The 26,140-nt window shown below is 35.3% G+C and overlaps 3 protein-coding genes across 3 annotated transcripts; 2 read left to right on the forward strand and 1 right to left on the reverse strand.

Annotated features, from left to right (window-relative positions):
* Positions 1–2,449: 2,449 nt before the first annotated feature.
* On the reverse strand, positions 2,450–4,146 carry LOC131076248 (cytochrome P450 750A1-like). Its single transcript, XM_058013323.2, has 2 exons — positions 3,172–4,146; positions 2,450–3,061 (listed from the first exon to the last, which is right to left on the reverse strand). Exons 1-2 carry the CDS (start codon positions 4,144–4,146, stop codon positions 2,450–2,452), a joined length of 1,587 nt encoding a protein of 528 aa, XP_057869306.2.
* A 7,946-nt stretch (positions 4,147–12,092) lies between these two features.
* LOC131076249 (cytochrome P450 750A1-like) lies at positions 12,093–12,779 on the forward strand. Its single transcript, XM_058013324.2, has one exon. The coding sequence runs from the start codon at positions 12,093–12,095 to the stop codon at positions 12,777–12,779; it is 687 nt and encodes a 228-aa protein (XP_057869307.2).
* A 435-nt stretch (positions 12,780–13,214) lies between these two features.
* LOC131076250 (cytochrome P450 750A1-like) lies at positions 13,215–13,773 on the forward strand. Its single transcript, XM_058013325.1, has 2 exons — positions 13,215–13,527; positions 13,586–13,773. The coding sequence occupies exons 1-2, from the start codon at positions 13,215–13,217 to the stop codon at positions 13,771–13,773; spliced, it is 501 nt and encodes a 166-aa protein (XP_057869308.1).
* The last annotated feature ends 12,367 nt before the right edge of the window (positions 13,774–26,140 follow it).

Here is a 26,140-nt window from a genome sequence, read left to right on the forward strand (position 1 = left end):
TTGGAGTGAAGACCCCTGCGACGACCCTTGTTGTTTTTGATGCCCCTGCCTTTTTTTTGGTGGTGTGGAGATATCTATTTCGATGGAAGTGGGTGAAGGAGAAATGTTTGCAATGTTGATTATTGTCTAGATGCCTATTGCTTTGGTGGGTTTACGACTTTCTCCTTATTTTGACCCTGGTGATAAGTTGAGTGGTTGTTGTGGCGATCGTTGCTTCTGCGGTAGGGGTTTTGCGTCTGATGGTGGGGGTTTGGTGAGCAGTCACTGGTTTTGGTTCTCATTTTGATGAGGCCCTATCTCAGAAGGTTGGGTTTGTGGTTTATATGGACCGTGGTTGTCATGGATTGTGGTTGTTTGTGGGTATGATGGATGACTATGTTCTGCACAGTTTTTGGCTCTTCATTGGCTCTTTTTTTTTTAGGGTTTATTTGCTTTCTTAGTCTTTCCTTTTGCTTTCCTCCTCATGGGTGGTTTGTCGAGTCTATTGAGGTGACCCCAACTCCTATTGAGGTGGATTTGTGTTTATCTTTTCTTCCCGTGAGTAGATGCAGGAGGAAGTTTTGGGTGGTATCTTTCTTTTATGGTTTTGGATTCCATGTTAAAACCCATATTTTTGGGTCTGAGGATCTTGCTAAAACCCCATGGGGTGAATTATTTTGAACTTGAGCTTGTTATGTTAGCCCCTGGTTTCTTGTTCCAGTTGAAGGTCAAGGGAGCCTTTCTAAAACCCTTATCCTATGAGATTTTACGATCTGATATTCCTTGCTCTTCTTTGATTATTCTGAGATCCTTGATCAAGGAGGGATGTCTTGTCCTTATCTCTACTGGCTCCATGGCATGGTGTGTTATGAGTGATTATCTACATCTTGGCGTTTCTCCGGTTGTTACTAATGAGGTGACCCCAACTTCTATGGAGGTGGAGATGGATGTGGCTGGAGGAGACCTATCTCCTATCGAGGTGGAGTCAGATGCTTGTTATGATGCATGGAAAATTACTTCTTTCATGAGCGCTAATGCTGCTGGTTTTGGGTGCCTTGGTAAAACCCTGTCAGGTTGTGGGAGCCTCCTAAAATCCACTCTCAAGGTTGAGGGATCCTGCAAAAACCCTAGGTTTTTTTCTTTTTTCATGGACAAGCTAGATGCTGGAAGTTTTCAAGTGCCCAGTTTGGCTAGTTCTTGTTTTTGGTTAGGTGCAGGTCTTGTTGTTAGTGGCCTAAATATTCCATTACAGGTTAAGGGTGTCTGGGAAAACCTTGTTGTTTGGATGAGGGTGTCTATCAAACCCTCTTTCTCTATGTCTCAAATCTATAAACTAGTTTAGATCTAATGTTTGTGCCAGCAAGGTTTATATCGGTTTTATTTTGTGGTCATGCTGGCATTGGTTTGGCTAAGGCTATTGTTTGCAACTTATTCTGCCACTAGTTCTCTAATGTTTAATCCTTGTGGCTTGTTTGTGGTTGTATTGTTGTTTATCATTACTGAATTTGTCTGCAGCGTCTTGTTGGTGGTTCCAGATCCTTGAAAAAATTGAGGGTTTCAAGTCCCTTCAAAACCTATTGTATAGGGTTTCTAGTCCTGTCAAAACGTGTTTACCCTAATCAAAAACTTTAATATTTAATTATTATTTAAATAAATTTTTTATTGTTTTCAAATTAAATGTCACTTTTTTAATGGAGGTTTTTCCACAAATTCATTTTTATTGATAAACAATTTTAAACTCTAAATAATAAAAATGATATAATATAATGTATTGAACTTATTTTATATGAAGTTATATAACACAAGAAGGATTTTTAAAGGAAACTCTCTATATTTAGAAATGTAATTTATTCTTTATCACGACATTAATATTTAATTATTATTTAAATAATAAATTTTTTTTATTATTTTCAAATTGAATGTCACTTTTTTTTATGGAAGTTTGTTGACAAATTCATTTTTGCTATTCCATATAGGAGTACGAGCTTTTAAGTTGAACCTCATTGGCTAAGAGTAGGGACATCCATTTTGCCAAATTCACCTAGGGCACAATCCAATGACATCACTTTTTGACTTCACCAACAGACCAAAGAGTAATTGACTTTAAAAATAAATAAATTGAATATCATTTTTAAATTATAAACAATAAAAAAATCTATCATTAACTACAAAGATAATATTTATATTGATAAACAAGATGAATGGTCTTAATGCCTAAAATAAATACTCAACAATAATACAAGGAGATTTGAAAATAATAACAACAAAAATAACTTCATAATAAAGTATCATAGTTATCTATGCTGAAAAGAAATCATACACATAATTAGGTCACTAAGAGTCTGAAGATGGATTCTTCTCAGCTTATACATTATTAGGTCACAAGAGTACGAAGATGGAATCTTCTCACTAGAGGGCATAAACAGTTTATATAACTAGTATCACTAATATTGAAGCACTCTACTTAAATTCAAGGGCAGGTAGATAGCCTTAAGGATGGACGAGCCAGAAGGTGAACACTCCTGGGCGTGCTGGCTTCAAAGACTTCCGTCATATCCAGATCTCCTTCCACGCTCCACTCAAAGCAATGAATCAGCTTAGCCAATACAAGATTCACGGTTACATCAGCCATGGCTGCCCCTGGACATCCTCTCCTTCCTGTTCCAAATGGCAACATATCAAAATACTCTTTGTCTCTCACAACATCAACATTTTTACCCATAAATCTCTCTGGCTTGAATTCCAGAGGATCTTCCCACAAGGATGGGTCTCTTCCGATATCCCAAGCATTGACGATGAGCCTGGTTCTCTGAGGAATGAAGTATCCCCCAACTGCACAATCTTGTGTGGATTCGTGCGGAAGAAGCAAGGGTAACGCCGGATATAACCTCAGCGTCTCCTTGACCACACACTGCACGTACTCCATGCTTCCTATGTCACGCTCACTTACATCCCTCTCTCTGCTGACCACTGATTCTATTTCCTCTTGCATTTTCTTGGCCACGCTAGGGTTTCTAAGAATCTCACTCATTGCCCATTCTAACGTAGTAGACGTCGTTTCAACTCCACCCAAGAACATATCCTGTAGAATTTATACAGCCCTGTTAGATCAAACTAAAAAAACAGAACTACCAACAAACTTGAAAGAAGTAATATAAAGGATTTTATTTTAGATAAAAAGTGAATACATACAAAAACAATGGCTTCAATGTTTTCCCTTGTGATTGCCCTTCCATCGAGGCTGTCCATTTCTAAGAGCACGTCAATGAGGCCTTCAGCTGCAACCTTCTCCTTCCCCTTCTCCTTGTCCTTGTGCAACTTTATCCTACGCTGCTGGTGTTCCTCTATTATTTTCTTTATCACTAGGGCGATCGAATTGTGTACCTTTTTCAGCCGCCGTTTCACGCCTTGCAAGTCCATCCAGTCTAAGTAAGGAATGAAATCCCCGATATTGACAGCTCCTACCGTAGCTGTCACCTCTGATGCCATCTTCTTTATCGCTTCGCCATTAGCACCCATTTGAGATTCACTCCGAGAAGAAAGTTTAGTACCAGAAAGCATCCGCCACATCACTTCCTGCGCAAACGATGAAAACAAGTTGGTGAGATTTACAAGTTTCTCACCCTGCCTAGAAATCTCCCACACTGAACGAACAGTGAGAAGCATTTCTTCCTCTCGTACACAACTGAAAGACTCGATCCTTTTAGCATTCAGCAATTCCGCCACGCACAGCTTCCTCATGTGCCTCCAGTAAGGCCCGTAAGGAGCCAATGCAATATCCTTGTAATTATAAGCAAGGTATTTCCCCGCAGCACAAAGAGGTCGGCTTGCAAAGACTAAATCGTGGGTTTTCAAGAACTCTTTTGCCATGGCAGAAGAAGAAACCACAACAGTAAGAAAAAATCCCAATTTCAACTTCATAATGGGCCCATATTTCTTACCAAGTTCATGAAGATCACGATAAGGAAGCTTCCTTAGTTGGTTCAGATTTCCAATAATGGGCCATGCAAACGGTCCCGGGGGCAATCTCAATCCCAATGTATTCTTCGTTTGCACGCTAAATCTATGCAAAACCCACAAGAAAATTACCAGTGAACACATTGTAGCTATTGCTGGAGCATAAGCACCATCCCTTGTTATACTTATTGAGTCCAAAGGTGCAGACATATTGAGCAAAGATGTGGGAAAGTGTTTCTGTGTTCTCCATTTTATAATTGAGCAAAGCTGGAGGATATTCTTTCTGCGTCTCCAATTTTGTTGGCATCTCTTTTGTCAAGAACACGTGCTTCGAACAGCTGGGACGTTCTTTTCCTTAGGACAATATTTTTTTCTGGTTTGATTTGACTTTTCTGTACTAATGAATTTTCTATTTAATAATATCATTTAGTGGTAGTATTTTATTTATTGATTATTGAACATGATTAAAAAAATTCAATGGAAAGATCTTGGGAAGGATCTTTATAGACTTCAATTTGATAAGGTCAATTCATATGGAATTTTGTATTGTTTTTATATTGTTTATTGTTTACAGTGTCTATAAATTATAGAAGTAGGTAACTAGAGGACATGAGAGTTTATATATTTAATAGTAGTAATATTAATTGTAAGATCAAATAAGAAAAAAAATACACATGTTTCATAAGGTGATGAAAAATATAGTTTTAAATTTAAGAGCATCTAGATAGACTAAGTTAAAAGAAGGTCTCTTTTTACACTACTTTTTTATATAGAAATTTTACGTTGGAAAAAATGTAATATAATTTCTTCTATTTTTTAAATTTAAATAATATTTCTTTAAATTATTTTATTTTAATTAAATTAATATAAAATATAAAATATAAAATATTTTAACAATTTTATCATTATTATTTTTCATATATTCTAATAAAAAATTTATTTTATTATAGAAATTATTTAAATTTCTTTTTTAACATTTTCATTGTCAGATAAAAAATAAATAATTTCCACAAAGTTATACAAACTTGTTTCACTATTGTATTGTCCCTTCGGATTGTGCAGGCACTAGACCTCAATAGTCAAACAAGGTTGAAGTGTAATATTTCTCACAACTATTTGCTAACGGTGTCTCCATTTATCTTAAATATCTAAGTGTGCATCTATCAAGTTGGAAAAGGGTTGAGGAAGTACCAATGTATTTTTTGACATGCTCATATGGTCTCTATGTATTCATATGTGTTCTATAATAAATAATTCATTTTAGATTTGCTCTAGATTTGGGGGATACTTTTTATTTCAACTTTATTACCACCTTTTTGGACAGCCAATTGTGTTTCTTTTTGTTTTTATTAGTTTATTGAAAGGGGAAATCTATTTTCAATGGAGAAGAGTGTTTGGATGTTGTTGTTAGTTCAAATATTTAAGGACAATTTTTTGTTTGTCAATCAACACAACATGGAGACTAAGGCCTCCTTCAAATTAGGTTTGAAAAAAGTTGCAACTATAGTTAAGGAATAGGGGTCTTGTGGATATAGGTATATGAACTAATTTACATAATTGATTGTTGTTGACATGTAATAGTCCAAGTCCAAAATCTCACACATTACTCCAGATGAAATGGCAAGCTATGCATTACCCAGTGTAGACATATCTAATCTCAATGGCTATCCACATACCATCTCCAGTGAGGACTAATGGGAAAGAAATATGTCATATTTTGAGTTTCTATGTTATCTCTTATGTCCATTTCCATTGTCTTCCAATTAGCCTTCTTATCACTAATTGCCATAAAAAAAGAGAAAATATTTAATACATTTAAAAGGATAAAAAATACCTTGTATTATCAAATTGCAACGGAACTAATCTATTTTGTTGGTTAGTAAAAAGATCAATTTAAGGAGAAGAATTGGTGATAAGGATGCACTTGCTAGCTGTGTGGAGGAGAGGACCAAAGATCTTCCTGTCTCCTAAATTTATCTATTGTTATGAAAATGTTGTTTTATATTTGTTGCCAGTCGCCAAAATTTTATGTTAACAATTACATTGTAGTTTGTCAAGGACGGCATTGTAGTTTGTATCAAGTTTTTCTTAAATGAATAAAACTTCTTATGTGATCAACCCAACATGGAAACAATTTCTTTGTTTCATCACCTAGTGGATTGAGGAGACAAGGATCACTTTTTAGAATGATAGTGATTTCTATGATTTTTGTTGCTTCATTAATGTGTGTATTCATGTTGCACTTTATATTACTTTGTGCTTCTTATTTATATTATTGATTGAGTTGAGTTATTTATGCATTAATTGTGAGTATAGTTTGGTGTTTTTTTTAAATAATTTGATCATGAAATACTAGATTATTTACTATTTCATCCAATAGTACTTTGTCATACTAAGATTCTTAGATTGGATTATACTAAAACTATGGATGTACATTTTGGATCATCATAGATTGTTGTTTTTCAAGTGTAATAAATTATTGTTGTTCTTGTAGTAGTTCTATCATATAAGTAAGAATAGAGATCTTAAACCATATTTTCACTTATAAGGCTCCTGTGATTTTTAGGGGTGTTTCATTATTTCTTGACTTTCTATTTTCATTCCTTAAGCATATATCTGTGATGCTTTTTACAAGTTTTAATCCCTAGATTGACATAGGTACACATTGAATTTACATATCACAATTGTAGTCATAATATTTAAGTTAACTTTTTTACCTTTGTCCCAATAAGCACATATCACAATCCTCTAGTGGATCAATCAAGAACAACACTATTAAGTTAGTCAATTCAATAGTGACGACATTTTCACTTCTAACATTTTGCCTATTGAAACTCAATCCTCGAGACACTAGAATTTCGTACATCATGAGAAATTTTTATTTGGTTCAAAACCAAATTTCATAACACTGGATTGCGATAGAATGTGGAGCATAACAAATCTCCAATGTAAACACATTGTTTTTGGAATAGACCTCAGAACATTTTGTAAACCCTTTTTGGATCACCTTAATTAGTAGTAGTATATGCAAGATGATAAAAAATATTTTACAATAGATATCATCAACACAAATTGTTACTATGCTTTCATGTCCTAAAACTCAAATTCATAGACATAGATATGACAATAATTGCACTCTTTTAGGTACCTTGACATCAATTATAGAACTGACCAACACCTTTGACACTAACAACCTTTTCTAAACATTATCAAACTTTATGTTATTCTTACTTGATTCTTCCATATAGAGAGAATCACTTATAGCATCTTCTTTAGTAAAGTATCACTATTCCATGTCACTGGATTAAATCTTAATAGACAATAGTGAGGAAGACTTTTGTTTATTGATTATTGTCCCTTCTTCACCAATGTTTGGTGAAAGTCTCTATTCTACCAAAATTCAAGTTTGAATATTCTCAAGGGTACATATTTTGATGATTTATGCTCTATTATAAGGGATCTAAAAGTATTTTTCATTCATAAAATACATTTTTTGGTTTTTGGGCTAACTTTAGATAATAATTATTATATTATATCAACAAGGGCATAATTATAATCCAAAATTAATGATCCTAAGGAAGAGTTTAATTTCACAACCCACTTAATTGACCTGCTTGATCATTTGTTAAAAATATCCCTGTACATGTTACCAATTTTCTCTCTTATGTGGTTAGGGAGCCATAAATACATTATCCTAGTAAAATTATTAGTTCTTGGAAGATATCCCTTGACCAAAGCTTAATAAAGATTTTATAGGTTTATATTTGTAGAGGGTTTCCTTGAAAAGCTACTTTTCTAGATTAAAACTTGGATAGTAGCTCTAAGTTATAATCCTAATCTCACCATGAAGCATGAACCCCTTCTTAGGATTATTAAGATCTTGTCTCTATCCTCCATTGTTTGAAAGGTGGACTCTAAAATTCCAAAGGCCAAGAAAAATAGTACCGTGTCAAGGGAAATCAAGATAAATCTTAAGTTCTTAGTTTATTGTCGCTACACAAAATACTTGGATCTCTCCTTTGAGCTCTATTTTATTTTATTGTGCATTGGAAATTTTACCAATTATTTCTTTGAAACTCTTTTATGTTGATTGGATTTAACCCTTCTAATATGATTTTTTCACATCTTTCATCGTATCTTCTAGATTTTATCATTTTGTCTTATCAAATTGATATAAACTTAATATTAATTTGAATAATACATTAAACAATTAAATATAAACCTTGACATTTTTTTTATTATCAATTTGATTTTAAAATCTAACCTCTATCATAGAAATTAATATTATTCTTCCTCTTACTAGAAGATCTCACTAGAATTATTTAATTTGATGGATTTGTTTTTTCCTCATGAATTTTTTCACATCTTTATTTTTGTGCTCTATTTTTGTCATTTCCTCTTAAAATTTATATCAAAATAATATTAATTTATGTCACATTATTATTAATTATTGGACAAGATATTAAAAGAACACATTTATTATCACTCTAAGACATAAACTATCACATATAATATATCATGCAATTGCATATAATAGGCTCTAGTTTGGGACTCACTAAATTGTGGGTTTACTCCTTAACAAGTTGCTTTTCTAGATTAAATCTTGGATGCTAGGCTCAAAGATATATTCCTAATCTCACCATGAACAATGGACCCCTTGTTAGGATCTTGTCTCTATCCTTCATCATTTGAAAGGCATTATCTAAAAAACCAGTGGCCATAAAGATATACTAGATCAAGGGAAATCAAGAAAAAATCTTATGTTCTTAGTTTCTTATTGTTACACAAAATACTTCGTTGTCTCCTTTGAGCTATAGTTTATTGTATTGTGCACTGAAAAAGCCTACATATATCGTATTTCCTTCTTTCTAATCTCTTTTATGTTGATTGGATTTAGCTCAAAGATATATTCCTAATCTCACCATGAGCAATGGACTCGTTGTTAGGATCTTGTCTCTATCCTCCGTCATTTGAAAGGCATTATCTAAAAAACCAGTGGCCAAAAAGAAATACTAGATCAAGGGAAATCAAGAAAAAATCTTATGTTCTTAGTTTCTTATTGTTACACAAAATACATCATTGTCTCCTTTGAGCTATAGTTTATTGTATTGTGCACTGAAAAAGCCTACATATATCGTATTTCCTTCTTTCTAATCTCTTTTATGTTGATTGGATTTAGCTCTTCTCCATAAAAAAAATTTCACATCTTTCATTAGATCTTCTACATTTTGTCACTTTCTCTTAAGATTGATATCGAATAAATATTAATTTAAAAATGCATTAAACAATTAAATAAAAATATTGTCAATTTCATGATTAAAAATTTGATTATGAAATCTCACATAAATAAATCATTAAAATAGATAATTATTCTTTCACTTATAGAAAGAGCTCACTAGATTTATTTACTTCTTGTTGGTCTTTCTAGATTAGAATGTGTTTATTATTTGCTTCAATGCTTTGGATCACACTTTGTAATCCATCATGAAGATGTTCGAGAGTTCAAGGGTTAGATTTATTTAATTAGATTGAATATCATTTTTTTCTCATATGATTTTTTTCACATTTTTTGCCACATCTTTTACTTTTTGTCATTTTCTCTTAAGATTGATATCAATAAAAAACAAATTCATTGTTTTTATAATAAAATATTTAATACACATATAATGATGCATTCTTATTTATAAAAAGAATAATATAAATAATTATAACATAAAAAATGTAATGATGCATTCTTATTTATAGAAAAATAATAATATAAATAATTATACCATAAAAAATAATTCTAATAATACGTCAAACAATTAAAATTAAAAAACTTGTCATTTGAATATAATATTCTTCCATTTATTGGAATAGGTGACTAAAGAGTTTAAATAACTATTATCACGAATATACATTATAGGAGTGATCGACTAAAGGAAATAGAGAGCATTTGAAAAATGATCCTAAGGCTTCTGTCATATTCAAATCGGATCTCCAATATTTATATAATGTCATTTCTTTCGTCATCATTATTTTTTTAATACTATTTTATATTAATATAAATTAAAAAAATCATTTGATAAGATGCATTGGTTATATATGACAATAAATATTCCAGTGGCAGAAAGGATGGTGTATATCCTTGGAGAAAATGGTGGTACATACAATGTTGCCTCTTGTCATTGCATATTATTATTATATATTATATATTATTGTTTCATTATTGATTTTCAATAGTTATACAAAACTTTAAAAAATCATGTGAATGGGAAAGGTAATGGTGAGTATTGCTCTTTGAGTATACATCACTTTCTTCAAAATATAAATAAGATTCAAAAATATCTCCTAGAATCATTTAAATAAGAAAAATGAATATATATTTAATTTAAAATTATTATGATAGTTATCATCAAACTTTTCTTTTGGTATGTAATTATTTTAAATTTATTTAAACATTAAACATGGTATATTTATTATGTTGATTTATCACATTTAGGAGCAACTTTTGTCTTGTGGGAAATGGTGGAATAAATTGATATGACATAATTATATTTCACAATTATTTTAAAATTATTTAAACATTAAATATATTATATTTTTTGTGTTGATTTATCACATTTAGGAGCAACTACTTGGCTTGTGGGAAATGTTGGAGTAAATTGATATGACATAATTTCTATTTCTTTATAGTTTATTTCAAATAAAATGGTTTTTAATTATATTATCATATTAGTGATATAATTTATATTATTATATTAGTGGTATAATTTAATATCAAGAGTTTGTTTATTTGATTTTTTTTTTATATTTAAGAATTAATTTTTATTTCTAACTAATTAAATTCTTTAGTTTGTTTTTGAAACATAAATCATTTTCAATTTTTAAAATTTTAAAATTTAAAATAGGTTCATATCACCCCTCCCAACTTCTTGTTGTGGGTTGACTTAAGTTTGAAACATTTTCAATTGTACTCAAGAGTGTTGTATAAAAAGATAACATCATTCAAAATATAGATCTCCCTGTTAAGACTAAGGGATTGGGAGTTCTACATCTTACAAATCCTATGTCTATATGAATTATTTAGTGTTTGTAATATTTAAAAAATAATGTACTCCCATGAAAAAGTGTGTCCCACTTGATGAAATCTTAAATTTTCATTGTTAGCACTCTCTATCTTGGGTGATTAATCTTGTGACTTATAAGAATTCAATGATTATGAGGTTACTAGGTAGCGTGTGACTAGAATCTTTGAGTGACTATTGTTAGTTATGTTTAAGAATAATTATCACACATACATGGAGTGCTTGGAAGTTACTTGGATTTGTATTGGTCTTAGGGCTCAACCAATTAGCTAATAAGTTACAATATAATCTTAGAGAAGTTACTCTTTGAAAGATGCACATAGATTGTACTTGGATTATTTAGTCCAAATATTGGTTAATGGTTCTGGTACCATTAAGGATTTATTAGGTCTCATTTGCAATATGTTCAAGGATCTCAATATGAAGATTTTATGGTCAACTTTATAAACAACTATGATACTAGGTTTTCTCTAATTCAAAATATAGCTCCCTTATGAAGCACTACAACTCCTATTGTATTGAATCTAGTTTTGGAGTAGTAAAACATTTGGGTGTGCTTTAGAGCTAGGTCCATTTCTTTGCAAAGTTTTAACATGTTATATTATATGTTGTCTCGTTATTTCTCTTCTCCCACTTTTAGCTTTTAGTTGTGTCATTGTTAGATTGCTAAAATTATTAAAGGGCAAGTTAACTAACATTGTTCTCATATTTAGACCAACACACGATACTATTGCATCAATTCAATTCAAAAAAATTAATTAATTTAGTAATCAATGCATAAAATTAACAATCTAAACATCAATTCTATAATCTTCCATTGAATTTCTTGTTTAATAATTCGAAAAAAACATTTATCTCCTTCTATTTTAGCTATAAATTTAAATTTCTGTTTAAAAAATACATATTTTTGTATATTCACTTTTAAGACAAATATGTATTCATTCCCAAAAAAAAAAAAAGAAAGAAAGAGAGAGAAGAGAAAGAAAAAAAAGAAAGAAAAAAAACAAAGAAAAAGAAAAAAGAAAATAAAAATGCCAACACTAGTATAAATTGGAGACACATAAAGGACTTCCTATATCTTTGCTCAATATGGCTTCTACGGCCTTTCCTGAATCTTTGGACTCGCTAATTATAGCTAGAGGCGGTGCTTATGCTCCAGCAACAGCTACACTGTGTTCACTCATAATTTTCTTGTGGGTTTTGCACAGATTTAGCGTGAAAAGGACGAATACACTGGGATCGACATTACCCCCAGGACCGTTTTCATGGCCTGTTATAGGAAATCTGAACCAACTGAGAAAGCTCCCTCATCGCGATCTTCATGCACTTGCTAAGAAATATGGGCCCATTATGATGTTGAAATTGGGTTCTGTTCCCACTGTTGTGGTTTCCTCTTCTGCCATGGCAAAGGAGTTCTTGAAAACCCACGACTTAGTTTTTGCAAGCCGACCTCTTTGTGCTGCGGGGAAATACCTTGCTTATAATTACAAGGACATGGCGTTTGCTCCTTATGGGCCTTATTGGAGGCACATAAGGAAGCTGTGCGTGGCAGAATTGCTGAATACCAAAAGGATCGATTCCTTCAGATACGTACGAGAGGAAGAAATGCTTGTCATTGTTCGTTCAGTGTGGGAGATGTCTGGGCAGGGTGGGAAGCCTCTTATGTCACCAACTTGTTTTCATCGTTTGGGCAGGCTGTTATGTGGCGAATCCTTTCCGGTACCAAAATTTCATTTCACGGTGATACTCATCTGGGTGGTCATGGCGAAGAGATAAAGAAGATGGCTGCAGAGGCGGCAGCTACGATAGGACTTATCAATATCGGAGACTTCATTCCTTACTTAGACTGGATGGACTTACAAGGAGTGAAGAGGCGCATGAAAAAGGTACACGAGTCCTTCGACCAAGTGGTAAGTAAAATAGTAGAGGAGCACCAGCAGCGCAAGGCGAAGTTGCAGGAGTTGGAACAAGACTCTGATACGAAGGATATCATTGACCTTCTCTTAGAAATGGAGAGCCTTGATGGAATGCCAATCACAAGAGAAAACATCAAAGCCATTGTTTTTGTAAGTATTCTCTTCTTATTCATAATACAATCCCCGTTGTTTATCTTTTTCTATTTAACTGGTAGTTTTGAAAAAAAAATGTATAAATTTTACAGGGTATGTACTTGGCTGGAATTGAGACGACGATACTACGTCAGATTGGGCAATGAGTGAGATTATTAGACACCCTAGAGTGGCCAAGAAAATGCGAGAGGAAATCGATTCAGTTGTAGGCAGAGAGAGAGTTGTAAGTGAGCGTGATATAGCAAGCATGGAGTACGTGGAGTGTGTGGTGAAGGAGACACTGAGGTTATATCCAGCGGCACCGTTCCTGCTTCCACACGAATCGACCCAAGATTGTACAGTTGGGGGATACTTCATTCCTGAGAGAACCAGGCTCATGATCAATGCTTGGGCTATCGGAAGAGACCCATCCTTGTGGGAAGATCCTCTGGAATTCAGGCCGGAGAGATTTCTGGGTAAAAATATTGATTTTGTGAGAGACAGAGTATTTTGATATGTTGCCATTTGGAGCAGGAAGGAGAGGATGCCCAGGGGTACCCATGGCTAGTGTAACCGTTAACCTTATGTTGGCTCAGCTCGTTCACTGTTTTGAGTGGACCGTGGAAGGAGATTTGGATATGACAGAAGTCTTTGGAGGTACCACGCCCAGGAGGGATGAACTTCTCGCCTTTCCTGCCCTGAGGCTGTCTACCTGCCCTTAATCTTCATACTCTCCTGACCTAATTATATGTATACATGCATGATCTCTTTATTGTATAGATAATTATGAAGGTTTGTTATTACGTTGTTTAAAATTTTAGTGAAGGTTCGTCTTCATATTTTCCTGATCTAATTATATGTATGACTTCTTTATTGTATAGATAATTATGAAACTTTGTTATTAATTTGTTTAAAATATTAGTGAAGATTCTATCTTAATATTCTCGTGATCTAATTATATGCATGATCTCTTTATTGTATAGATAATTAGGAAGCTTTGTTATCAAGTTGTTTAAAATATTAGTGATACGAATTATATAAGCTCTTCATACCCTCTAGTGAGCTTTACAATATGAAGATTCCATCGTCATACTCTCATAACCTAATTATATGTATGATTTCATTTTCGTATAGATAATTATGAAGCTTTGTTATCAATTTGTTTAAAATATTAGTGATACCAATTATATAAGTTCTTCATATCCTCTAGTGAGCTCTAAATATGCAGATTTCATCTTCATACACTCGTGATCTAATTATGTGCATGATTTCTGATGCACTGCAAAAGAGGATGTTAGGAACACAAGACAAGTCAAATGTTATTGTTAGTAGTATCAATAATAAACGAAATACAAAAGAAACTACAATCCTAAGCATGCATATCAAGAGAGATACCAAACATATTATCAAAAGCATACAAAAACGAAGAAAAGACACTAAACCCTCCCAAATGCTCTCAAACATGCTCATAGCTACTCCTCCCTTGTTCCTCTCCTCTCCAAGTTCCACATGAGTGTAGCCCTCAGCTTTTTGCACTACTATGGAAGTCTTATGGAAATTCAAGATATATGAATAATAAAGATAAAAGACTATGCAAATGCAAACAAACTAGATATGAGAAAATATCTAATTAATCTATATTGATTTTAGACAAAATAACAATTCAGATATGATTTGCTCCTAAAATGCTCTCTGAATTTTAGTATAGGTTAGATGCATACAAGATTTATGGATTTGGATATGAACTAAATGGGCTCTATTTATAGGAAAAATAGAGAAATGGATGGTTGAGATTGAGTAATCTCAACAAGGGTCGGGATTGATGGGTTTATGATCTATGTGAGGGTTCTCAACCCAATCCCAGGATGACAAATGTCATCATGAGATGGCTTGAGAGGAGAGGGAAGAAGCATTAAATGCTTGAGATGACATGAACGTTAGCTTGCGAGGTAAGGTTAGGCTTGAGTTGAATGAATAAAGCCTTTATCCAATGAATAATACTTTTATCCAATGGACAAACTCTTGTGCAAGAGTTGGTGGGGATAACCATGGTCAAAGCAATGAATGCTTGAAGAGACCCATGAGTTAAATGAGGGTTGAGTTAGAGGGAAAGTCTCTAACCACGTGGGTGAGTTGAGTTTAACCATTAATGGTCATGTAAGAGCCATAAATGGTCATGTAAGAACCATTAATGGTTTGGAAGACTTTAGGGGTTAACTTGTTGGAGACATAAAGCATTTATTTCTTTTCAAAAACTTTGGAGGCTTTGAGAAGTGACTTCAAGTTGCTTAGGAATGTGACAATAATTAGGAGGGTGATGAGGCTAATTAGGAATGGTTTAGAAGAATCTAGAATGGGTTTAGGATGCAAGTGGGTTTGGTGAGTGAGGGAAAATAAGATTTTAATTAAAATAAAATTATTTTATTTCAATAAAATGGGTGCAACTTGCATTTGTAGGAGAATGGAAGTGGGGAGGGGTAGTTTAGGGATTAAATAAATATTTTAATATTTATTTAAAAGAGGAAAGGGGGTTAAATTAACTAAATGTGTTTTATTCATTTAATTGATCTTGAGTGTGGCTTAGTGAATTAATTTAAATAAATCGAATAATTTATTTAATTAATAAGAGAAGAGTTTGAGGATTAATTAATTAAATATTAATTTAATTAACTAATGACTGATGGTTAAATAATCAAATAAATAGTAGATATTTATTTAATTAAGTGGATGGATTTATGTGCTTACATTTGCCCCTCTTTGAGATAGTGTGGTTTATCGTGTCATTTCAAAGAAAGAAAAATAGGTGTGAAGAAATATGCCCCATAAATGTTAATATAGTGGGTGGTATGCCCCCTCGAGAGATGGGCAGAAAAATTTCAAAAAATTGTGCGATCTCTCAAAAAAGAGAAAGAAGTTGGGGGGTAGGTAGAATAGAAGAAATTAGAAATAATGGTGAAAGAACGGGAGAAAATAGAGTTAAAACAGAGAAATTAGAGGCTTTCGAAGTTCACGGGGACCACGACGGTGACCGAGGTGAATTAGGGTTAGGGCTGGGGGGTATATATGGAGGGGAAGGGGTAAAAATAGAGAAAGGGCAAGCCAGTGAGGACCTTTAGGCTAGGAAAGAGATACAGTGCAAATGTAGTGTGTGCTTTCGATTAATACTGTACAATTGATCAAAATTGGTTGGACAATCTGGTGCAATTAGTTGAATTGCCATAATTGAGTCAAAGCGTGACAATTGATGTCACCTGTTCACTTGGACAGAATAAAGTCGGAGTAAGTGAATCAAAGTGACCTGATGAGACTTACACAATTGATGTAATTTCCCGATGAAGTCAAGGTATCTGAAGCAAAATACTCGTTGAGACTTAGACAATTGATGTAATTGTTTGTTTTGATTGTGTTTGATTGGTTGATCAATTGATAGAGTTTGCATTGTAGGTTGTTTGTGGTGAATCATAGAAACCCCATTGAGACTAGGTCATTGTGATAAATGCCTGTTGTAATCTAGAATTGCCATAATCGATTACCTGTTGAGACCCGAAGATGCTTGATCAAAAAGTATCTGTTCATAGTCTAGGTGTGTGTGTGAGTCGATGTGCCTATGTAGACATAGTAACTTGCTTGATTGGGTTGATGGGAACTGATGACGGGATTTTGATGATGACCTAGATGGGGAGGGGAGGGGGGGATTCAATGTTAGATAGAAGGTATGGAGGACCTAGGACCCATTCCTATGAAAGAAGATCGAGAAAAAAGGAGAGTATCCATTATCATTACTATTTATGAATTATATGCAGCAATATGGATGTATGGATGGATGAAATGAAACAAAATGCAATATGTTGAAATGTGGCGACTAATCAGTAAAGTACTGTACACTCAGCACGTATCCTCCTCGGGGTCCGGGGTAAAAAAAAATTTGCTGTTTTTCGTTGATGAAAACCGACATTGTAATAAAACCCTAAAAACACCGACTTTGTTTGTTGCCCTAAAAATGCATGTTATAAGCGGTTGGGATGCTTAAGGCATTGTAAGGTTGATGTATTTTTTTTGCTGGATAATAAGAAAGATTGGATAGCTGTGTATGGTGGACATAACCCATTCTGGGTGAACCACGTTAAATCTCTGTGTTATTTGTGTCCTGTTTTATTTCTTTATCTTTTGTATTTAAATCTGCATATAATTATTAGTTCATATTTGCTTCAGATCTTCTTGAAACTCTAACACAATATATACAAATGAGATGAAATGACAATCCATAGAGTATTCATAGTGCTTTATTTTCCTCATTGAGAATGGTAGTATCATTCTTGGTCAAGGTAGCAAGACCCAAGTTTGAGCATTTCACCTGTAAGCAAGCATTTATAGACAAGGAAAATTTACCCTCCATTCCATTTCATGCGCAAATGGTTGAGGTATACGTTGTAGTCAGTAAGCCATAGTGATCCATGACTATATTTTGCATAGGATCACATAGCTTAGTGAACTTCCCACGTAGACACCATTAGTACATGCCCCAAAACTTCATTGGAACAATCCGTAGACAACAAACAAAGAAAAAGATATCAGGAGCCATCCTGATGACTCTTATCACTTGTGGATATCCTAGAGTAGCGTAGGAACCTGATATGAACAAATAAATAAATAAAAAACCGACCAAGTCCTTATAAGCTTAAATAGAATTTTCTTGTCGAAGAAAATGTTACCATGTCTTGTCTGTAAGGAAAGATGTGTCCTTGTGAAGATAGTTGTGTGTAGATGGTTTGATTGGTTTGTCGATTTGATAAGTGATCATTGTTTGAGTAGCTCAAAATGTTTATTTGGTGTCTTTTGCGATTCGTATGCACAAAGAATAATATATGTTGCAATGTTTTTGATTGATTTTTTTGATGTTTGATCGTGTTTTTGGATTTTGTGAGTGTTTTTTGATTGTTTTTGGTATTATTTCTAGCCAATTTTGAATAAGGAACTCAATGAATAACAAGTAATGTATGATCCACTTCCATCATTAGGTTAAGAGAATTGCCCCCAGTTTAGACGTAGCTATGAAAGCGGGATGCAGGACACATGAAGTACTAACCCTGATTGCAGATCAATGACAAGTCATGGTTTGAATAACGGATTAATGGATGCAATGGATGTGTTCACAACAAGTCTAAAAGACAATGGAGCCCTAGCCTTTATGAATGGCACCTTTTTCCAAGTTTTCACCATCGTAGTTACACGAGGTGCCACGATAGTGGTTTTCACCGTTTGGATGAATGATTTTTCTTTACTATTTTCTTGATTTTTTTGTATTTTCTTCAAGACATTTTCTGAATGTTTTTGGTATTTTCAGATATAGTGGAGGATCTTGATGCTTTCTATAGACTATGTATGAAACCGTTTGACGTGCATGTTGTTGATCGGGTCTGCTAGCGGTTCCCCTTCTGAAGTTGCCAACTGATATGCCCCAGACCCAAATACAGAAGTGATAACATATGGACCCAACCAGTTGGATTCAAACTTGCCCTGATGTTCTCTGTTTGGTTGGTTGCGAGGATTCTCACTATGAACAAGATCACCTACCTCAGATGTACAAGGTTTAACCCGATGATTTTAGCTTCTTCTCATGCACTGCTGATAGGCTTTGAGGTGGTTGTATGCAGCTTGTCATCTTTCATCAAGCAGTTCCAAGTCCTGAAGACGAGAGACCCGGTATGCTTCATCATCGATCAGATTGTGCAAAGAGACCCAGAGAGATGGTATTTTAACCTTAATAGGTAGGATAGCTTCTTCTTCATAGACCACTGGGTAGGGAGTTGTGCATGTAGGGGTTTGAATGCTAGTTCGATACACCCATAGTGCTGGATTTAATGGAATGTGCCAATCACGGCCAACATCAATGAATGTCTTTTTAAGTATTTTCAATATGTTTTTGTTTGATGCTTCGGCTTGACCATTTCCTTGTGGGTAATAGGGAGTGGAAAATCGGTGTTGGATGTGAAACTTCTCACAAAGCTCACGGACATCCTGATTTTTTAAAGGAAGCCCGTTATATGTGATGATGGACATGGGTACACCATACCGAAAAATGATGTAATTAAGGATGAATGAGGTGATCTACTTGTCGGTGACTTGGGTAAGTGGAATGGATTTGATCCACTTTGTGAAGTATTATGTGGTGGTAATGATAAATTTATGGTTGTTGGATGAAGATGGATGGATTTTACCCACAAGGTCAAGTCCCCATTGACAAAAAGGCCATGGTGTTGTGATTGGTTGCAATTCCTATGCTAGTGCATGTATCAAGTCTCTAGGAACTTGATACTTCTTTCATTTTCCGACAAAATAGTAGGAGTCTTTTCCATGGATGACAAATAGTATCCAACGTGCATGATTTTATTTGCAAGTGAAGGACCGCTTGAGTGAGCCCCACAAATTCCTTCATGTACCTATTCCAAGGCCTTTGTTATCTCATCTTATTCTAGACATCGAAGGAGAGTACCATAAAGGTTTTCGGTAATGATGGTGTATCGAGCAATTTGGCGGATAAAGGTTTTACGTTGGTTATCGGATTGGTTAGGAGGAAGTGTGTGATTACGGAGGTAAGTGAAGAACTCACTGCACTATGGGGATTCGGAACTGACAAGGTGACATATCTTTTCAATTTCAAGGATATCATACGCGGGGATCCAAAGTTGTTCTACCAAGAACTCATAGCGTGTTGAATTTTGTGAAAGATCCAGGAAAGATGCAATTGTAGCCATTGCATCGGCAGCTCGATTATGATCTCTAGGTACTTGCTCAAATGTAAAAGTTGTAAATGATTCTTTGTAACTATCCACCATCATTTTATATGGCATGAGCTTATCATACTTAGTTCGATACTCATCGGTGACTTGTCAGATCACTAGCTGAGAATCTCCATATACCTGTAGATCTTCTAGATGCCATTGTATAGCCAATCTGAGTCATGTGATCAAGGCTTCATATTCTGCTATATTATTGGTGCATGGGAAAGTGAGAATGTATGACTTCGGGATGTTGTCACCTTGAGGTGTGATGAAAATAATACCTACCCCTGTGCCATGTCTAGTATATGACCCATCAAAATAGAGCTTCCACAACTATGTAGCTATGATCATGAAGATCTCTTCGTCTGGAAAGTTGGAAATAAGAGGATGGTCACCTGTGAAGGGTGCATCAGCCAATTGATCTACAATAGCTTGCCCCTTGATTTCCTTGCGGTCCACATACTTGATATCAAATTCACTCAAGATCATAACCCATTTGGCCAAGAGGCCTATTAATGCTGCCTTGCTGAGTAGGTATTGGAGTGGATCGATTTTGGCGATGAGGTGTACCTTGTGTGTTAACATGTAGCGCCTCAATTTGGTGGCTGGTAAGATAACTGCTAGGCAAGCTCACTCAATAGGTGTGTAATTAAGTTCATAGCCTACCAATGTGCGAGAGATATAGTATACAACACATTCTTTTCCTTCTGAATTGTGTTGTGCCAACAGTACTCATAATGTCGCATTTGTAGCTGAAATATATAGCAATAGAGGTCTACTTGGATCTGGTGGGATCAACAATGGTGTATTCATCAGGTAGTCTTTTAAGCATTTGGAATATTTGTTGGCACTTTGTATCCCATTGAAAGTGAATACTCTTGTGTAATAGATGTGTGAAGGGATGACACTTATCAGCCAGTTGCGCAATGAATCTTCGAATTGATTGTAGTTTCCCTTGTAGTATCCTTAACTAATTGATTTTTTGGGGAGGTGGCATGTCCATGATTGCTTTGACTTTCACCGGATCTTCTTCAATGCCCTTGCTTGAGATAATGTATCCTAGGATCTTCCCGGAGGTTACTCAAAAGACACATTTCTTTGGGTTAAGATGAACAAGATATTGCTCTAATCTGTCAAAGATTTTACCAAGTATTTCCAGATGACCTTCTCGTGTTAATGATTTAGCTAGTAAATCATCGCCATAATATTCCATTATGGTGTGCATCATATCATGAAAGATGGTAGTCATAACTCCTTGATAGGTTGCCCCTGCATCCTTCAGACCAAATGGCATCACATTCCAATAGTAGGTTCCCCATGGGCATGTGAAAGCAATTTTATGTTGATCCTCTGGAGCAATCTTGATTTGGTTGTACCCTGAAAAGCCATCCATAAGAGAAAGCATTGCATGACCCATTGTTAGATCGACAATCATGTCAATGTTTAGTAAGGGGAATTCATCTTTAGGGTATTCCTTGTTCAAATCTCTGAAGTTTGTACAGATACGGATGCCCCCATTAGGCTTGCCAATAGGTACAATGTTGGAGATCCAACCTGCATAATCGATTGGTTGGATGAAACCAACATCTAAGAGATTTTTGAGTTCTGCCTTGACAAGAATAGCAATCTGTGGGTGCATCTTTCTAAGCTTTTGTTTTATAGGTTTAGCTCCTTTTACCATGGTTAGGTGATGCATGACCAAATTAGTATATAAGCTAGGCATGTCTACATAAGACCATGCGAAGTTGATTTGATGCTTCTGGAAGAATTCCACAAATTTTGGTTGTTCCTCTGGAGTTAGTAAAGATGCAAAATGTATTTGGTGAGGAGTCTCAGGGGTCCTCACATTAAATTCTTTTGTTTCTTTGATTAGGATCGTCGATCTCTCCTGATTTGTACTAGAGGGGAGGATGTCAAATCTTTCATCCGCAGGCGCCTCATAGAGGTTTTCACCTTTGGATACGCTCTTTATTTTTACTTTTTTGGGATCAACAAGTTCCACTATGTGGTTTTCACTAGAAGATCCATGTTTTATTGTGATATTTTTGCAGCTGAAAGGCTTGGCATCTGCCCCAAAATATGTTGTGTTATTAAGTTCGATGGCAAATCCAGCATTATGATCCCCGCTTGGTATGTTATCCCGTATTTCTAAAAAGTCAATAAGTGCGTCATCGTTTTGGAAGTGATCAAGACATGGGCGATTTGGCTAGTTCCAGTCGATGAGTTTGAGGTGGATGATGTGCATGACCTCATTGATTAAGTTGAGTTAAGAGGAGGCGTTAGTGAGGGTTAATATAGATGAGTGAAGTTCGTCAATGGTACTCTCCTTGTCAGATTATGGTGTAGGATTTGACGTAGGGCCTATGGAAGTTGCTTCTTTCTCATGAACCCAAAATGTTTTAATCCATGCCTCCCCATAAACAAGGATATCTTTATGAGGTGGTGGAGGCAATGTGTCTTCCTTGTCTGAAGTATTTAGATTCACTGAATCCCATTCCCACTCATGCGAGTCAGTCTCTGAATCAATCTCTAACATCCAATTACTGTACCAAGCTGGGATGTCTTTTGAATTGAAGAGTGTATTGGTTACGGGTTTGTACTTTTTTGGAGGTGGGATTGTTGGGGTTGGTGGTAGGATTATCGATGTTGTTGATGTTGTTTCTCGGAGTATCGGTGTTGTTGGTGTAGTTGGTGCTACTGACGCTACTGATGGGATTATTGGTGTTGTTGGTGTTGTCGATGTCTTTGATGCTACTGATGGGATTATCGGTTTTGTTGTTGCAGTGGGTTTTGTTGGTGCCGCAGAGATAATCAAGAATGGCCTCCTTGGGGTAATTGTTTGATACATGGGTTTGCTTGGTTTACCTTTGAATCTTAGCTTAGGAAGAGGTTCTTTTTGAAAACCTACTCCAGTTTTATCTTTGGGTTTCAACTCAGGTTGTAAGGGCTCATGTCACCCTTGTTTGCAATGGCCCAAAGCACTCTAACTATCATAGCCCATTATTTGCATGATAGTGAGGCCTTTGCCATATTTATTAGTGGGATGATTAGCCTTTGTTATTTTTGTGTTGATAGGGTCTTTGTAGATCCATTCTACTAGGTCCTCATCTTTGATTTCCTCTTCCTAACCTTTACTAGGAATGAACTATGCCAAAGTGCATGCTTGCTTGGCCAGTGGTGGTTGAAGCAACTTTTGAGGCTTTCCATGAGTTCTAAGGGAGGTGGGTAATTGCCCAACACAAAAGAGTTGGCTAAGATTATATTCCCCGGGACCTTCCTCAATTATTTTCATTTTTAACTTCTCTTGCTTTGGTATAGGGGTGATCGAACTGGAAAGAGAGGATGGATTAACATATGATGTGGAAGGGATAGCTTCTTTGTTAGGTACAGTAATATCTAGCTGATGGTTAATATAGTTACAATATGTGAATGGATTTGCATCACCAAGGATTGTGATTTCTACACCGTTATGAGGAAGCTTGATACACTGGTGATAGGTAGATGGAATGTCTTGCATGGCATGTATCCAAGGTCTTCCTAACAAAAGATTATATGGAAAAGGAAGGTCTAGAACTTGGCAAACTATATGCTTCACCATTGGCCCCACTCTGATAGGTAATACAACAAATCCTTTGGAAGAATGCTATGCATCATCATAGGCCTTAACGATTATCTTTTTATTGGCATCCATTGATTCTACCGCATACCCCAACACTGTAAATAACTTCAAGGTGCATATATTCAATTCGGCTCCATTGTCAATCAAGACTCGCTTGATTCTGTGTTGGTTTAAAAATCCTTCGATGTGAAGGGATGTGCATTATGTGGTTGTTGGAATGAAGCATTGTCACTTTAAGAAAAAGTGAGGCTTGGTGATGACCTGAGACTGTCAACCATAGCTTGAAATTGATATGTGTTGAGGCTAGCGGGGACTGATGCTTCTTGGAGATCTTAATCCAAGATTGTTTTGTGTGAGGGGGATAAACGCAAAATCTCTAATATGGAAATGAGTGCGGTGTTTTATCGAATTGTTCCACAAGATTATATTGCTTGGGCAGGGGTGTCATTCCTTGTGGTGCTACTCGAATGGTAATATTGCTATGATGCGTAACAACGTTGCATGAAGGATTTGGATCTTTGATGGTGAGGGTTACAACTTGTTCATCGGCGTCATAGAGGTGATTCACAGTATAATGAGAGGCAGCTTGTGTACAATTAGTTGTAGTATTTGTGTTTCACCCGGAGTTGGAAGGACCCCTTTGATCATGTGATGGAAGTGGATTCTTGAACATTAGATGATCATCATTGGATGTTTTAGGGACATGTCATTCTATTCAATTTCTCCTCTATCCATAAGATCTTGAACAAGATCTTTCAATCGATGGCAATTGCTCATCTTATGCCCTTTTCTCTGGTCGAATTCGCAATGTTCATTATCTCTCCACCATGGAGGTTTGACCTAAGGTTCATAGTTAGATGTTTTTGGTAAGGTCACAAGATTAGAAGAGACTAATTGACGCAATATTGTTTCGATGGGTTCCCCTAAGCGTGTGTACATGCATTTTGGTTTGTAGTTTTGTTGCCTTTGTTTTGGTTCCTCTTGTGGTGCATTGGGACCTTGATTTTGTGGATGAGTGATGGTGTTGTTTCTAGGAGGGGGATTTTGTTCTGCAAACCTAACCATAGGTTGTGTGATTTTTACTATTTTGGCATCCACTATCCCGTCATTGACAACATTCTTGTTCTTGTTCCAAAAATTTGGTTTATCACTATTATAACATGGACGAGGGCCATCTTTGGGTTCATTGTAGATTTTGATAAGGGCTCATTCACATTTTAGTCCTTGAGTGATCATCTCCTCAAAGGACTCTGTACCCTTCATGTCTAAATGGAATTCCATCTTGTCATTCAAGTTGGAAATGAATATTTCCACTAGTTCTTGTTCAAGCAAATGAAGAGAACGTATGCTAGATAGTTGCCTCCACCATTGCTGGAAAGCTGAGAACAACTCCCCTAGTTTTTGTTTGGTGTTGCATAAATCTGTCATGATAACATCTCATTCTATGTTATGTGCATAATGAGAGATAAATTTTTGAACTAGTTCCTCAAATATTCTAGTGCCACCTGGTAATTGGGAAAACCATTGTGTGGTTGTGCCTCCCAAACTCTGAGGAAAGAGGCGCATTAGATAGGTTTCCTCATAGGCCATCTCTAAACAAGCTGAGTGAAATTATCGTACATGATCTCTAGGATCTCCTTTTCCCCTATACTTTTCAAACTTAGGTGTTTTGAACCCTCACAGAAAAGGTGGCATATGCATGTTCCTATCAAAAGGATAGGGACAAATATCGTTAAGTGAAAACTGGGTAGTCTTCACACCACTATTGAGTTGTTGAGCGATATTTTCTACTTGTTGTCTCAACATGTCTATTTCTAGAGGAGGAGGAGGTGGGGGATTCCCTTGATGATTAAGGTCATAGCGGAAGTAATCCCTACCTCTTCCACCATCTTTACGGCTATCTTGTTCACATGTCTATCATATATGTGTGGTATCTGTGTAGAAATGCTTCTTAGGATGATGGATCCTAGATGTAGAGACACTCTAAAAGTGATTTGTCGGTTTGATTTAAGCAATATTTAAAAGAACTTAGGACAAGAATTTTTTGTGTTTCTGAGAATGGATTTTTGATGGGTGAAGGTGAAAGTAGATAGAATATGGACCTCAATAAAAACTTTTTGTCACGAAGGGGGTTTCTACTTCTTCCTCTCTCTCAGGGCTTGGTGGTTCCTCTCGAGCTACATTGTAGGTGATACAGATTTTTGAAAAGAAAGCAGGGTTTATATTTTCCCCTTTGTTTTTGTGATAATCCAAGGCTCTATACTAAGTAAAAGCTCTATTTTTCAAAGGCTCCTTGTCAAATTTGTTGGATTTGCCTTGAAGATACAAGTGCATATGGTGCAAGAAGGCTCTGTTTGAGAGAAAAAATTGTCTATTAATATAGAAAAAATTCCTTCTTTTGATAAGAGCTTTTGAACTCAATTGTCTCTTTTTCAATGTGGTCTTTTGATGAAGACTCCTTTTTCTCAGGATGTGAGTGATGGTCATACAAACTTGATACTTGTTTCACTTGTTGATGTTGTTTTGTTTACCAATGTTTGAGGTAAATTTGCTGGATGAATACTTGGTTTAAAATTGTTTTGAATTTATTTGACAAGAAAACACAACAAGCACACAAGCACAATAACCTTGCCCTTTTTCAACAAAAGGCAAAAATAGGTGTGGGTCTAAATCAACCCAATCATGAAC

Source organism: Cryptomeria japonica, chromosome 4 (assembly GCF_030272615.1).
Source record: "Cryptomeria japonica chromosome 4, Sugi_1.0, whole genome shotgun sequence".
NCBI classification, from domain to species: domain Eukaryota; kingdom Viridiplantae; phylum Streptophyta; class Pinopsida; order Cupressales; family Cupressaceae; genus Cryptomeria; species Cryptomeria japonica.